The 17253-nt window shown below is 42.7% G+C and overlaps 1 protein-coding gene across 7 annotated transcripts in view; it reads right to left on the bottom strand.

Annotated features, from left to right (window-relative positions):
- Positions 1 to 17253, bottom strand: part of LOC118413867 (fibropellin-1-like) — a 61841-nt gene that overhangs the window by 26883 nt on the left and 17705 nt on the right. For all 7 annotated transcript variants that reach the window (XM_035817464.1, XM_035817463.1, XM_035817461.1 and 4 more), the window contains exons 2-11: positions 9133 to 9274; positions 8389 to 8486; positions 7270 to 7428; positions 6378 to 6506; positions 5041 to 5076; positions 4335 to 4540; positions 2936 to 3143; positions 2318 to 2434; positions 1586 to 1699; positions 393 to 506 (exon numbers count right to left, since the gene is read on the bottom strand). In XM_035817464.1, coding sequence (XP_035673357.1) covers positions 393 to 506; positions 1586 to 1699; positions 2318 to 2434; positions 2936 to 3143; positions 4335 to 4540; positions 5041 to 5076; positions 6378 to 6506; positions 7270 to 7428; positions 8389 to 8486; positions 9133 to 9274 — 1323 coding nt within the window. The remainder of the gene's footprint in view (positions 1 to 392; positions 507 to 1585; positions 1700 to 2317; positions 2435 to 2935; positions 3144 to 4334; positions 4541 to 5040; positions 5077 to 6377; positions 6507 to 7269; positions 7429 to 8388; positions 8487 to 9132; positions 9275 to 17253) is intronic.

A 17253-nucleotide genomic window follows, 5' to 3' on the forward strand; every position in this document is an offset into this window, starting at 1 on the left:
ACATACAAAGCCAGCTACAGCACCATAGGTAAATGGTAGCTAAACCATTCTTGCACATGACAATCCTTTCCACAACCGCTAAACACCTGCCAAATATCGTGGAAATCGCCCAGCTACATTTTGACTTATGCTTCCCGAAAAAACACACAAAAAAAAAATACCAAGCTCGCTAATGTACCGTAGGAAAACGCCAGGTAACCCATTTTCGAACTAGGCATGCCTTGCAACAACCGCTACACACCTGCAAAAAATAAAAAAGTTCCATCCACAATTTCTCGAGTTATATCCTGTTGACCTACATACAGACCCAAGTCAAGCAAAAACATAATCTTCTTGGCATTAGAAAATGATACTCATCTTCAACACCATCTTTGATGAATGGGAGGACTTACCTGTTTCACAGTGCTCGCCTTCATAGCCATCAACACAGTCGCAGGAGTAGTCGTTGATGCCATCGACGCAGGTTCCGCCGTTCTGACAGGTCACGCCAGGACAATCGTCTATATCTGCAGGGAGAAGGGTGTAGTTTTATGTACATCCTTTGCCAAATACAGATAATCTCCAGGCAGATTTACTAGTGGCATTACATAGTATCAGAGCTGGAAAAGGAGGATAGCCACTTCAGTGTCCTAATACCCCTGTCACATTTGGTGAAAATCGATCGAACGACGATTCTGCGAGCTCTATATTCGAGGAGGCATCACCTTGATGCCGACGAAGAAATAGCAGAGTTCCCCCTTCCCGTCAGGGTCATGCGTCCTCTTAATTTAGAGCTCGCAGACTCGTCGTCCGATCGATTTTCGCCTAATGTGAGGGGGGGGGGGATAATACCCCTGTCACATTTGGTGAAAATCGATCGGACGACGATTCTGCGGCAATCGCCCGACCCTCGCTTATAATAACTTTATTGCACAACAATTGTACAAGGTACAAAGTATGGTTTATATGTGACAGGGACGGTTTTGAGGTGAAAAATACGCGCAACCCTCTGTCGATCTTAATTTATTTAAATATGGCCGATCTTCCATCGATGCGCCCGAAGATCGTGGATAATGTGACAGGGGTACAAGGCCAGTCTCAAACAAATTAATCGGGCTATAAGGGTAATAAGGTGCTTTGAGGAAAATCTCAACTATCTTGAGACTGAAGCCGAAGGGAGTCATGGTGTGGTAGCTAAACACACTCCTAGGCCGGCTGCATTCCTTCGGCAGCCTTTGATACTATCTTAGGCTACAGTAGGGTCTTTTTGGAGATTACATACAGCATATTTCCTTAAAGGTTATGGAAGTCGTCCGTTAGTACACAACATTAGGTTATCGCCGAATCGCCATTTACGTTCTTCTGTTCGCCATTGTGAGATCGCTTTGGCCAATGCAATACGGAGCAATTCAGTTGTACTCAAAGAACTTAGTTCTTTCACAGTGATCCTTGTATGAGGAAAGGTATGTGTGACCTTATAACGTGTCTGATATATGCAATGACCCTTTAGCTTCAAGACCATCAACACAAAGGCAGGGACAATCGTTAACTTTATTAATTTGTCGAAGCCTGTTCGACTAATAAGACCAGTTCCTAAAGAACGTACTTATTTCGCAGTGAGTGCCTTCAATGCCAATAGGACAATCGCAGGAGTATTCGTTGATGCCGTCGACGCAGGTTCCGCCGTTCTCACAGGTCACGTTAGCGCATTCGTCTACATCTGCAACGGCATATTACAATGTTTTAATCACGCCATAGTATACTATACTATAGTAGAGTTTAATAAATTTCACTAAGTTTATGTCATCCCTTTACGTTAGTACTTGGTACATTGTGAAAAATAAAATGGCAAATTCTAGGCAATGATGTAAACATAAAAAGGCAAGTATCGTAGTTTTAAATAAATTTCATGAAGCATTATTCCTTTTGAACAACTTGTATATATATTAAAACTTCGCGCACATGTCTTAATTCATTTCTTTTGAGAAAAGTAAACCATGTTTAAGATTACACACTTAGCTCAAAGTGGACCGAATGCGAATAAAAAAAGAAGATAGAAACAATGCCGTAGAATATCTGTAGACATGTGTGCCCTGCGTAATTCAAACTAGCATGTGGATGCGTTGGCACATGGCGTTTACTAATCTTAATTTCATGTCCTTTTCAGATCTGGATAAAACAAAATAAAGCCTTCTAAAATGGTCGTAAACTAAATAATCCAAACGAACTGAATGTTGTCATCTCAGTAGCATCATCATCCAACATCGACATTGCTGCCTTGGATACGGTCTGTCTTGTCTTGTTGTATTTTCAATAAAATCGCCGAAAAAAGACTTACCTATCTCGCAGATATCTCCTTCGTAGCCTGGTTCGCATGTGCAGCCGAACCCTACAGGGTGCTCCTCGTAACAAGTGCCGTTGTTGAGACATGGCTTAGCACTGCACTCGTCCAGATCTTCAACACAAATGATCAGAATCAGTGAGACATGGGTAAGAAGTGCACTCGCTCTGATCTACAACACAAATGATCAGAATGAGTGAGACATGGGTAAGAACTGCACTAGTCCAGATCTACAACACAAATGATCAGAATGAGTGAGACATGGCTTAGAACTGCACTCGTCCAGATCTGCAACACAAATGATACGAATGTTACCTTTATCACAGTGTAACCTACATTACTTGTATTGGAAATCAAGGAATTTAGCGTTAAGGATTATCAAGTTGATGTACGGTGGTTTCAAACTGCTATATTTTAAAAATATGGCAATTTGAAACAGTTGACCGTAATCATTAAAAACCATGTTTTAAATGCAATGAATATAGGTTACCCCGTGGATAAAGGTGAAATAGAGTTCTAGGGCAGAACATAATGTATAATAATGGTTGAAAAAAGACAACAAATTGGATGGCGAATAAAGCCGTGTACTGATCTTTACTATTGCGACCAACATACCGATCTCGCAGATGAATTTTTTCTTCGTTAAACATGACTCGAAAGCCCACGTGTTGTACACGCCATTGAGTATGCCTTTGGCGAAGCAGACGCAGTCAATGGCGTCTGTGTTCTGGTAATTGGGGTCTGAAGACCACGGGACGGCGGGGGTAAACTCGGCAGGGTCCAGGTCGTCCCCGTCTGTCCACACAAGTGTTCCCTCCTCCATCTAATCACGGAAAGAGAAACTCTGAGTGTTACTTCACCTTATTCAATTTAGGTTAACATTGTAAAAGGGACAATACTCACAATATACATATACATATACAATACAGAGGGAACATATATCAGGTGGAATGAAATAGTTGTAACGCGACAACAAAAAGAGGTAAAGCTAGGACTTATGCGTGACAAGCTAAAAGTTTCAACTAAACAGTGGCATGGCTGGACGTGAAACTTTGGGTAGATTTTCACATACACACACAGTGTCTCAGAAAGCTGTCTATTGATGACAAGGTGTTAGCACATTACGCGATCTGTGCACCAAATTACAAAGAGCCCCCCCTCCCCCTGAAAGTGCAGTGAGCAGTAATCCAATGCACAATTTAAACCACATTACATCAGGTGTATTCATTTGCATACAAAGCCAGGGCTACCGATTCGGCCAGTGGATTTCAGAAAGGATAAGTCATGACGACAAAAACCAAATGATTATATATATGCCAAGAGCATACCTCTGCCTTTTGCACCGTTAGTTTGAAATAGCCGATCGTAATTAGCATACGTGATCTACTTTTTTTTTATTCAGACAAATAAGACATAAAAGACAGACATAGTGGTTGCGCACTTAAGTTGGGAACTTATATTCACGCCACCACTATACATATATACAAAGACATAGACATAACTTAACTTAGCGAAATACAAACTTAAGGAAGATATAGATAATACTAACAACAAGAAAAAATGAAATGATGTGTAGCAAAAGTTGATAAGAGCGCATGCCGGATCCCCTTCCCCATAACAAAAGGTCAGATTTGCAGAGAACTAAAAAGTATAAATCAAGATATGAAACGTTTAGATGTTGTAATAAAATTTTGGGTTAAAATAAGAATTTTGGAATTTAAGGAATATGAAAAAGAAGGACTTCCATTAAGTAATAAAGAAATATGCATATTTTGGGAATGTGTAAATAAGTTAAATGACTGTCCTAAAAGCCGGGAAAGTTTGCCGAGGAGAAGTGACCTTTGGTTGGTGTAATTTTGGTGTAATTTGGGCTTGGCCACGTGTAGGTAGTACAAAATATCCCTGTGCATGCAAAAGCTGTGTCTCAGCATCGTCTTTTTTACATATAACATGTCAGCTTGTAACCGTCATCAAATCAAAAATCAAATCTAATGCAAACACGAACACTACTTACCACATCGTTCAATCCGATCCAATAGTAGTTAGGAGCATCGGCGTAAGTTTTCATGAAATCTAACTTTTCCTGGTCTTCGATGGTCACCAGCCGCCCCCTCTCCGACGTGCCGCACGTAAAATGCGCCATGGGCCAGTTGGACTTTACGGTAAACGCCTTGATGCACATGCCCGTGAAGGTGTCGTCCCAGCCCACGGGGCATTCATCTGTAGGGGAGGATTAATTTTGCAGTATTCTGTAACCACCAAGGTTTTAGTCTAAACAGAATAGACGATTGGGTATAGGAGTTGTCTTTTTTCACAACCAGGAATGTCCCTCATCTGCTTATACGCTATATAATGCATATCAAACATATTCCTCAGAGCTTCCGACTGGAGTGCTGCTTGATTGTTGCCGCTACATGTTTCTAATGTCGGTGATGCTTTTGCGAGGAAAACAGAGTCCCCAAATACCAGAAAGCACTATCTAAAAATGCCAACTACATCAGCTACGTACGTATAGCGTAGCAGTGATATGTAGCTCTGAAGACTATGTCAGATAGGCAAGGAAACGTTGGCAGGCATGCGCAAGCATTGCCGGCTGTGAAAAATCTCATATATCCATATTCAACCTTTCTGATGCAATCATTTTAAGGAAAATAGAAGGGTTCACAAGCAGCGTTAAGAACTTCAGACAACAGCACCTATAACATTGATGCCGAACGTACCGTGTATCGGGGCTTCAGTCGGGCCGATGTGCTCCTCTGCAAGAAACGAAACAAGATTTAATTAAGCCACACCAAGAAATGACTATAATGAAATAGCAAAATCGCCCTGTGCCATAACGCAAACCACGACCAGAGATGTACAGATTCCCCAGCACATATGTGGCCGTCCATGTGGTACACCCCAGCCTGGGTACCATCCGGAAAGTAGTTCGCTCCGGCGTTCATTATATACTATATACAGTCGCTTCTAGCTCTGACATTCATTATACACTATATACAGTCGCTTCTCTGTGCTTCCGTCTGGGAACGCGGACCATCTTAACGTCTGGAATCGTCCAAATTTTGGAAGCAGGCGCTGAATGGTCCCTACACATGAGCGAAATATGGAATGGATTCAAGAGCTCGTTCGAACAGACGTTCCAACACCGGACAAGCTCTCCGCCCGCTCGTGGGAGGCCTGTTGTCATCGAACAAGCGCTCTAGAACCTATTCCTAGATTCGCTCATTAACTGACGTTACCGCCAAACGGTTTGGATGCGCACATCTCCAGACGGATAGCAGAAGCGAATGTAGGAGCGAACTACTATCCGAATGGTACCCAGGCTAGGTACACCCTGCATCACACTAATACCAGTACACGTGTTGCCCTGCACCACACTCACACTCGTACTCACCAGCACACGTGGTACCCTGCACCACACTCACACTCGTACTCACCGGCACACGTGTTGCCCTGCACCACACTCACACTCGTACTCACCAGCACACGTGTTGCCCTGGATCACACTCACACTCGTACTCACCAGCACACGTGTTGCCCTGCATCACACTCACACTCGTACTCACCAGCACACGTGTTGCCCTGCACCACACTCACACTTGTACTCACCGGCACACGTGTTGCCCTGCATCGCACTCACACTCGTACTCACCGACACACGTGATACCCTGCACCACACTCACACTCGTACTCACCAGCACACGTGTTGCCCTGCACCACACTCACACTCATACTCACCAGCACACGTGTTGCCCTGCTCCAAACTCACACTCGTACTCACCGGGACATATGTTGCCCTACCCTGCTTCACACTCACACTCGTACTCACCGGCACATATGTTGCCCTCCCAGTGGTACCCTGCTTCACACTCGCACTCGTACTCACCGGCACATATGTTGCCCTCCCAGTGGTACCCTGCTTCACACTCACACTCGTACTCACCGGCACATATGTTGCCCTCCCAGTGGTACCCTGCTTCACACTCGCACTCGTACTCACCGGCACATATGTTGCCCTCCCAGTGGTACCCTGCTTCACACTCACACTCGTACTCACCGGCACATATGTTGCCCTCCCAGTGGTACCCTGCATCGCACTCACACTCGTACCAGCCGATGGTGTTCACGCAGTGCATGTTGGGTTCGTTGCAGGCGTTCTCTGTGTTCGATGCACATTCATCGTTATCTATAAGAACAAAACGAAAAAGAAAGCGGATAGTTCATAATTTGCCGCATGCTCTACGCCATTATGCATTGATGCTTGATCTGCAGTAAATAGCACAGAATAAATGACAAACATAAATTCACTATCATAATTTAAAATTACGCTTCATTCTTAACCGTTCAACAATAAACCACGCTGTTAGAATAATTAAGGCCTACGTCACAGGTCCTACCTGGGGTCCGGCCAGACTGTTTGCGGAAACGAAAAATGAATGTTTATTCCCATAGATATGCACAAGGCCCTTCAGGGGCGATCCTAATATAATAGTTAGCGACATAATAGTATGTGACGTTAGCGCAAATGATATCATAGAGACCTGCTGTTTCCCTAAAGGCCCCCTCTCACTTGACGTGCGGCACGCTTGCGGCATTGCTGCGTTCGGAAGATGCTCAACGAATTTCAGAGATAAAGAACGAATTTTCTTACTTGTTGTGTATTTTGTGGTCTTCTATGTCACACTTTTACGTATTGCGCAATATCTGAATTATAACAAATCGGAGAAAATAACAAAACAGTACCGCAGGGAACGAACGCAGCAATGCCGCAAGCGTGCCGCACGTCAAGTGAGAGGGGGCCTTAAGATGGACGTATTTCTGGTGAATATCAATTTTTCTTTGGCACTTGAGGATGCCATACATCCATGCATCTCTCTCCCTCTCATTATATATATACACAGAAGTATATGAGGGTTCGCTAACTATTGGTGATCCGTCCCTGTACTTACCAACTTCACAGACGACGTTGGTGTAGTAGCTGTGGCAGTCCGCAGGCACCCAGTTCGACTGTGCGGTGACTCCTCCGGTCCCATTTCGAACAGAGATGACGCAGTGCTTTGAGGGGTCGTCGGGAATTGTAGGTTCCCAAAATGTCGGCTCGGACAAAGCTACGAGTAAAGGAGAAAAAAATGACTCATTTTGCCTGATTGTGGTTATTAGATTATATTAAAGATCTTAGTAATGTCATCCATATTTGACCTGTGTCAAATGATGACAGTGTATTTTCATTTCAGGTTCATGCTAGAAGGCTAAGGCCACAGCAAGTAAATTTTATGGATGACATCCTCTGCAGACTGCAAAAATAGTGAGATAGGGCGAAAAAAAAACAAGATGGGTAAAAAAAAAACAAGGTGGCTACATTTTCAAAATAGACACCATAAATGTTGTAAGAAGAGTTAAAGTGACAAAACATGGTAGTACTGACGACAAATCATTCATTCCTGTATTAAAGAAGTGAACTAGTGTAGTAAAAGTGACACTAGTGTGGTAGACTGGTATCACTTACCAAGTTGGCAACTTCACTTATGACTTCTATAGCAGTGCCACTTTTCCAACTATCCAGCTGGTTTCACTTCTATAACTACAGTCATGGCTACCTTGCTAATGTTACTTCTACAAGTACAATCATTAGGCTCTAACACAACATACTTTCCCATTTTGGTACTTTCTTGTCATTTTGACCATCTCCGAAAAAGAAAAAAAATTCTTGTTCAGGCAAATCAGGCAATCAGGCAAAAATTAATGAGCGCGCGGATGTCATCCAGAAAATTTACTTGCTGTGGCCTAACTGCAAGTACATGGTACAAACATAGGAGATGTACATGTGACAATGAACAGTGATTAAGATAATTGTAAAGGGGGCTACTCAAATACTAGTGTTGACTATTTCTACACGAGTTGAGTCTGACTTCTTTGTTTCCGAAAGCGGAGGAAGACGAAAAGCTTTACTCTTTTGACAATCTATACTAGTTCTGCGATTGATGAAATATCAAAGGGATGCCTAAAGTGCATATGCTACTATCTTGTATGAAGACAAGAAAAAGGGGCAGCGCAAGTTTACTTCTTACTTTCATTGTCACTCCAGTAGTACTCTCCTGGAACCTCTTCGTCCTCCAATCCGAGCCAGAATCCCTGAGCGAAGTCTTTCAACTGGAGCCACATATGTCTGGACAGGGACAAGGCAAACATCAATCATATTTACCAGCGTAGCCATCTTGCAACTAACGTTGTTTCTCTTTCTAATGTAGTTGAGTGTGGAAGTTTGTGTGTGCGCTCTCTCTTTTGGCTATGTGTAAAGCTAACGTCACATTTTCAAACCGGGTTGTTTGTGGAAACGAAAAAAAATGACATGTATACGTAGAAATATGCACAAATAACGCACACAGGTATTCCCTTTACTACTTATGTACTACTTATGTATGTGTTTTATGTCATACGTTTCGTCCCCCAAAGCTGCCCGGCCAGTTTTAGAACTGTGACGTAGGCCTAACAGGGGCCTAAGTGGTCTCGTTGTGGCGTCGTGTGAGGCGTAACTGGTAGAGGTCCCTGGAATCTAGAGGTCCCGAGTTCGATACCCGCCGTGCCCCCGACGTTGTGCCCTTGGAAAAAGGCACTTCACACGACCTTCCTTACTTCACCCAGGTGTAAAAATGGGCACGTGACTTCGGTCGGGGAGGTAAAAGAAAGGTCTACATTTACTTTCTGTCCGTACCGTGTATGTGGCACTGTTAATATAAGTTACTAACCTGAGTGCAGTGCCACATTGTCCTCGTCTGTCCTTAAAGCAAATAAAAAAAAAAGGCAACTCGCACCTGTATATGTTTTTATCCGTTATGAGGAGAGCACCGTCCTCTTCACAAATGTGCTCGGCCGCATGGAAGTCAAACATCCCCACTTTCTCCCGGTAGCAGTACCCGTCGATGCTGGTCGGTGTGTAGTTTGGTAGTGGGCACACTGAAACAACAAACAACAACGAAAATTGGAAAGATGGTAGACTTTGACGTTAACTGACGGTGCCAGGGAAGTCCTGAGCTATGGCGTGTTAAGACAACGCAAACAGGACCACCAGGCAATCGTCAATAAACAAACTTGTCGTGCCTGGCGTCAGAAGAGACGGATTAAGGAGGTCACTGCCACTGGCGGTTCTAGGACTGGTCTGATGGAACAACATCACGGAGGCTGCAAGACGCTCAGAGATAGCATATGTCAGCTTTGGTCTTTGCATGTTGACCGATTTGGACTAGGATTGAAATTACGATTTTCGGATAATTAGTTAAAGAGGCCAGTAAAACTATAGAAAGACAAAATAACGTAATTTATGGCCTTCAGTATGCTACAAACACCAGAGAAATGCACATCAGACGGTGGCCTGGCTGAGACAGTTTATGTAGACGTTACTCTTCAAGTCATGTTTGAAATCTAGAGACAGCAGATTATAGATTAAAATGTATGACTTCTTAAAGAAGTTCAGATTCAGATTCAGATTCAGCTTTATTCCTGGATGACTTGGCATGTATATACACATGAAATACGTCATCAGTAACAGAATCAACTTTAAAACATTAATACATTTACAACATTTAAAATTAGACAGCAATCGGATTAAGAAAATATACATGACAGAATCAACATTCTTTACCGATCATCTAGCACTTTCGTACAGCAATCGTACAGAGCGGGGTGCAAATGACATCTCATGTCGCTTCGTTTTACTTCTAGATGCCCTGTATCGGGCTTCCCGACGAAGACTGTACGAACTGTCCTGAGGTGAAGTAAAGAACTCCCTCAGCGGAGAGCTACTGTCCCGCAGTATGTCTTGTAGAGTCTTCAGCGTCGCTGCGTCCCGTCTGTCTGATAGTGAGGGCAGAGAGTCAGATGGGATACCAATGATTCTAAGACAGCGCCTCTGCATGGCTTCTAGCTTGTCTGACAGGTGTTTTGGCAGTCCTCCCCACACCGGACTGGCATACTCCAGTAAGGGGCGTAGGAATGTTAGGTAAATCTGGAGCAAGACATCAGTAGGGAGACCAGCCTTCTTTGCTGCTGCAAGGTAATACACACGTGGACGGGACTTCGTCAACATGAAATGAACGTGTTCATCCCAGGTAAGGTTGGCAGTGATGTGTACTCCAAGTAGTTTGAAAGACGTAGTCCTCTGAATCACATGTCCGGATATTGTCGGATGAGGAGGGACAGGAATGTTTACCTCCTTCCTTGCGCTGATAACCATGTCCATTGTCTTTTTCCCGTTTACCTTGAGAGAGTTTAAAGTTAGGTTATAACCTAGCCCAGAATATGAAGTAATGAAAACACCGGGTTGCAGAGTCGGGCATACACAAATTATCGACTCCAGTCTTTAATTTAAAGGCATACTGTACTCTAGAGGAGAGGGATATTTCCTAAACGACGACATCTTTATTAATTATCTACACAAAATCGACTAAATTTGTAAAAATTAATCACAGATGAGCAAATGAATGGACGGTTTATAATCCAGTAACTGCAAATTGCCCCTTCATGCAGACCCATCGGGTGTGATACATGACGGTTATAATGCCTTAACTATTCCGGGTTCCTATGGGATAATTGCTAAAGTTCCAGGTCAATTGTGGGGGCAAATGAATTGAAGAATTAGACTGCTAAGGATGGAAAATAATAAACAACTATTCACCCACATGCTGCAAAAGTTTTATAAAGATTGGACTTTGTTTTCCTAAGATTTAGCCATTTTGATAAAGGCCTTTTTTCCAAGTCGTAAGTATGGGTTTCAATGGGATGATCGACAAAAGTCAAAGCCCATTTTTGACCAGAAGCAAGCGGGAAATAAAGTTACTAAAGCTACAAGTTGTCAAACAAGTCTACAGAAACGCATTGCAGAAGTAATTTTCAAGCTCAACCAAATATTTCTTAAGAGCTGCCAAGTTGAAGTTCGTCCAATGGTCATTCGCATTATAATGTGTTACAACTGGCTGTAATTTGATCAGAGGGCACTCGGGGGTTAATGCTTTATAATGCAACTGCTCCCTTGTCCAGGTTCAATGTCAAGTGGCCGATACAATTACGTTTTGGAATTCAGAAAAAAATATTTACCAGCAAAACTGGAACACTCCTCTCTGGAGTAAAGTAAGGCTTTAAATTGCCAACGAATCCGCCGTTAGTTCCACTTGTTCTCGCTAGATGGAGTTTGCATTTCACATTGGCCTGCATTTTAGATGTTGGTCTATAATGAATGAATGACCTTTATTGTACATTTGTGCTCAAACAAGCTAAGTACAGATCGTAGCGCTAGTGATAAGGTACAATTTTGACAAAAAAAGGTATCTTATTATCTCTACATATGCTAATACATTCAAGTATGTACAAGTTCAACTTCTTCTCGCTTCTTAAAACAGTTATAAACATAAGGACAAATGGAATCAATAATATATGGTTTATCTAATTGCATAAGAAATATAAATTTTTCCGTGGTATTCAAGTATCGGAAATTTGGGAACATATGTTGTATATTTTCAAAAAGGACGTTTCTTTCGTTGTTGTATAAGGTACAGTCAACAATAAAGTGACACTCATCCTCTATCTTATTCAAGTTACAGTATTGGCAGATTCTTTCTTCTATAATAGACTCTATTAGACGAACTTTAACGCCCTAACGGGGGTGTGGGGGGGGGGGGGTAGGTGTTCAGAGAATACCAACAAAGAATACGCCGGCTAAACTCCTTCTCCAGCTTATGAGACTATCTTATGCCACCGCAAGATCTGCTTGGAGATTACATATTCCCTCAGGTACCAAACTACCATGGTATATTAATCTCCCTCTACTGCCCAGCGCAGTTAGTTTGGTAGAGCCTAGCCGAGGGTAACCTGGAATCCAGTCTAGTTGTGGCACGGCCTACCGTAGTTAGTGTAGACTCTCTACGGGGTCAGTGCAGCTCTAAGCCGCCGGTGTAATCATTCACACCCGGTAGCATTTTCCCCGGTTGGATTTTGCCCAGTGGGAGTTAACGGTGCACACACCAGCGAGAAAAAAGTGACGAAAGGCTTCCGAGGGTCCATGTTTGAGTTGACATTTCTCATTATTTCCTGCGAAATGACATGAAACGGTTACATGGCTGAAAAGCGTAGGAAATGGTGTGTTTTCGGTGCAAATTTGTGTTTTGGTCCGCGTCTTACTTCCGGGATATTCCTACGCCTGAATGTGATTCGGCTCGTGACCTAGATTTACCTCTGAAGCGCTGTGTTAAGCCTAGTTGTAATGCCGCGCGCCGTGGATGATTAAAAAAACTGTAGTACTAGAATTTTCTTTATAATTAGCTGGATTACTCGTTAGGTTTTCCTCTTTCTGACAGTATCAGTCGTGTTTGCCGGAAAAATCATCTTCATGTTTTTCTTTCAATGCCCAAATGCCCGATTTTTTGCATTATCCTTACATGAAAATAATGTTTTTTTCCTGTAATTTTTTAAAATCAGAGAAGTTGAAGGATCGAAACTTAGTTTATGTTGTAGCTAAAGGAATATGCTTTCACCAGATATACAGTTATTTTGCTTCAGGATAATTCCCTGGTAGAGCTGGTCGCTAGACTTTAGGGTATGCCGCCTCCAATTGAAACCCCAAATAAACTGGTGTGTGCCCCCTTAATTAATGGGCTGGCCGGCAATTAACTCCCACTGGGCCAAGTCTAACCGCGTGAAAATCCTACCGGGTGTGAATGTTTACCCCGGCGGCTGAGAGCTACACTGGCCCCGTAGAGAGCCTAAACTAACTACGGTAACGTAAGGCCGAGCCAGTAGTAGACTGGATTCCAGGTTAAGCCGAGGGGAACGTCCGAGCGGCAGCCGACCGCAATCAGGCAGACACGAGGCGCCGCACGGGCCGCACACATGTCACTGCCTCCTGCGGGACACGCCCAGCCGGGGAAGGTCATGCTGATTAAAGGTGCACTCTCACTGCACTTGGGGCACCGGTGCGGCATAGCCTGGGCACCATTCTCCGCGGTCGGCTTTGGGGAGCTTTACCCGGCACCGACCTGCTTCTGTCAGCCTGTCTGATTAGCTGCCCTTTGAGATTTCGTCGATAGAGTTTGTAGCCGGCCTTTTGAGTTTACCCCGCCCGCGACTAAATTAATCTAACCCCGTAAGAACTCCCCCGGCCTGTACCAATTAACTGTACGGGCGGTCACCTCTACACCGCCGAGCGCCTCGATGGTATGGTTCCCAGGCTAGTGCGGCACTGCGGGGTTCGTTCACTGCGGCACTGTTTTCTTTTTTTCGGAACTTTTGGTAACTTGGATATTGCGTATTACGCAAAAGTATGACTTAGAAAACAACAAAAATACACAAAACGGAAAACAGTTCGTTCTTCATGTCTGTAATACGTTGAGTCATCTACGAACCCCGCAGTGCCGCACCGGTGCCCCAAGTGCAGTGAGAGACCACCTTAAATCTCCAAGTAGAGATTAGTTAGGCCTAGGCTGACTTTTAAAATGTTTAAGGTACTCTTTTTTTTTACCTCCATAAAAAATGAGGTATAGTTTTTGGTGTGTCTGTCTGTGTGCCCGTCTGTCTGTCTGTGTGTCTGTTTGTGTTTCCCGATATAGCGCTGCCATGTGTTCGGCAATTGGTTGCATTCAATAAACTATCGTTATAAAAAAATTGAACTTCTTTTCACATCAAAGAGCTGATATTTACCTTCATTAGCATAGAAGTAGATAGTTAAAAGTTTCCGCAGGAACGTTTCCCAATTTTTTCATACACAATGAACCTAATCAATGAACAAGTAACTTACCTAATGGACAAAGAATTAGAATGACCTTCTGAACAAATAACTTAATGGGCGAATAATTAGAATGACCTTGTGTCCTTGCCCAGTACGTCTGTGTCTAACCACATATGATGACCCCCCCCCCCCCCCTGGCGTGGTGCAAGACCGGACGTGCAACTTTCCGCTGAGTCATTCAGAGTTCTGTTTCAACAATCGGCAAGGCTAAGTGGGTCTTTAAGAAACAAAGTCCTTTTGCAAAGTGATGTGTGAATTAATGAACAATAAATGTACATAAAAACGTGAAAGTCGCTACACAGGTTGCCTACCCCCCACCCCCCATTCCCAGTCGGTATTCACTGCAGCACCGTACAGAGACCAAAGTTTACAGCATTTACTTCAGAATTTAAATATGATGTATATTTAAAAGATGTATGATTTAAAAGTGAAGATTCAGAAAGTAAGCATCGGCTTTTATCTAGGAAATTCATTCAGCAATCTGTCAACTTTTTATCATGGTACCAGCGTTCATAGAACCTGGGCTGTAGTGCGTAGAGTTGAAACGAGGCCACAATGCAGGCACTGCGCGTGCGTCAACATTTCAAACCCGTTGCCCAGGTTTGGTTTAGCGAGGCGAGTATAAGTTAAAAGTGGGGACCTCCCTTCAAAGACAATGATAATCATTATAACGTTTGCAATCATCCAACACTACCATAAAAGTTGCTGAAATTTTGGTCTTTAAAGATCTCGTCATACTTCATTTAATAAACATTTCTAAATGGGTGATCACAGTAATAATGTTACGACGTACCAATACAAATTTCAAACATGTTGCCCAGGTTTGGTTTAGCGAGGCTTTCATAATTAAAAAATGTTTGCAATCATTCAAGACAAGAACACTATAAAAGTTATTGAAATGTTGATAATTAAATGCCCCCGTCCTATCTAATTAAATTCACTTTACTAAATAGTTAAGCACTGTGATAATGTTACGACGAACCAAATTAATGCATTGCAAGTCGAGGCATATATATATGTACTTGCAGTTGTTTTCAAAGCAAATCATATTTGCATAGATAAAATAAAAGGTGAGGTGACGAAAAAGAAGACCATTTGCCTTTTTGATAATTGGCCTTGATGTGTTTGCTTTTCTAACAAAAGACGCCCAGCCATTCCTCAAGTACTGAAGGTCTCAACGTAACGGCTGACCTTTTGTATCTAATTTGCCTTAAAGGGCAATTTAGCAATTTTCCAATGTTAGGCTTTTTTTCGTTAATTCTTCGAGATGAGATGATGGGAGGTGATTTTATTGTGCAAATCAGATGTTTCGTTTTTCTAATCAGAGTTTTAAATTTTAAGTTTCAAACAAATGAGAAGAGATGGTAAAGTTAAACAAGATATTTTTAAATGGTTTTAAGAAGTGTTTGTTTATCCACGCGTGTGTGTTTGAAAAAGTTCGCGCGTGGCCAGATGTGATTGTACGGACTGTGTGTGTTTATGTTAATGCGTATAGGTCCCCTCTCACTGGACGTGGGGCACGCTTGCGGCATTGCTGTGTTCGAAAACGCAGATGTACCCCCACGGAACCTAGAGGTGCCCACGCGAAACCTAGAGGTGCCGCAAGCAAACCTAGAAGTGCCGCAAGCAAGCGCGACGTTTTTTTGAAAGTTTAAAAATAACGCAAGTGGCAAGATGCCCCAACAGTGCCCCAACGATGCCCCAACAGTGCCCCAACAATGCCTCCACAGTGCCGCCACCACGCCCCAAACACTATCAATGATATATTTTGCCTATTTTACATGCACCAAGAATCCTTTTCACCGAAAAGCTATTTTAGATGCATTTCTAATATTTTTACAGCGGTTTTCGATCCAGTTACAGCATTGCGAATTCCACAAAACTTACCTTGTATCCGTATTCAAAGTTAACTTAAAAATACATCTTTTGATTTATTTAATGGAAAGTAGGTCAGTTTTTTATTTGAAAACAAACAAAAAATAAGTAAATGGTCTATCGATTAACCTACGGATGCAGAGAAAAAGATTATCGTACAACGTTCACTAGAGAGAAATTATCTATGTGAGATGATAACTTTGCTTTTGAGTTTGCGTTAAAACGTTATAAGCAGTGTAATCATTGCTGGTAGGCTGCCGCCGATAAAAAATACATATATAATACAAATATGATAGACTTAGACATCATCAATAGGCTGGCAAGCCATCCACCGACAGTGAAAATACTCCGCGTCATACAAAAAAGTATGAAATATCAAACATTTTCATTTTAAAAATTTGCAAAATTGGTGAATAAACATCAAGGAGCTTGATAAACATATAAACATACATCATTACACATAACGTTACATGGTGCAAAACGTACACATGGAGTCAAATCTGGTATATGGTTCGTGTCCGTTCATTCGGGTCATTTCCTTTACTGTAAAGTCTTTCAAGGTTATTTGTAGCATATGCATCATATAATTCATTATCATGAGGGAAATCTTTTCATTATAAATCTCATTTTTGGGCATTTCTCGTCATTTTACAGTGATTTTTCATCAATTGACAACGCTGCAATTGTCAATAACATGTTCATTTAGTCTAGACACACAACAGTGCCGCACGTCAGTGTGAGTGCAAGACAAAATCGGCGAAATTAACACAACAGAACCGCAGTGAACGAACGCAGCAATGCCGCAAGCGTGCCCCACGTCCAGTGAGAGGGGACCTTATGTGTGCGTGTGTGTTTAGGTATGTCTGTGTGTGTGTATCTGTGTATGTATGTGTATATGACATTGTGTATCTGTGTGTGTGTGTGTGTGTGTGTGTGTGTGTGTGTGTATGTGTGTTTGCGTGTTTGTATATGTGCGTCTGTCGTGAATGTTTGCGTGCGTCTGTTTGTGCGTCATTGTGTGTATGAATGCGTATGTGTCTGCGTGGGAGTGTGTGTTTTCTGAAGAACGTCGGCCGAGCTCATCGACTCCTAAGACCACAGTAAGTAAATGTTATGGATCACATATCCTGTGGACTCTTAAGGCCCCCTCTCACTTGACGTGCGGCACGCTTGTGGCATTGCTGCGTTCGGAAGATGCTCAACGAATTTCAGAGATAAAGAACGAATTTTCTTACTTGTTGTGTCTTTTGTGGCCTTCGATGGCACACTTTTACATATTGCGCGA

This window comes from Branchiostoma floridae, chromosome 4 (assembly GCF_000003815.2).
Source record: "Branchiostoma floridae strain S238N-H82 chromosome 4, Bfl_VNyyK, whole genome shotgun sequence".
In the NCBI taxonomy this organism is placed as follows: domain Eukaryota; kingdom Metazoa; phylum Chordata; class Leptocardii; order Amphioxiformes; family Branchiostomatidae; genus Branchiostoma; species Branchiostoma floridae.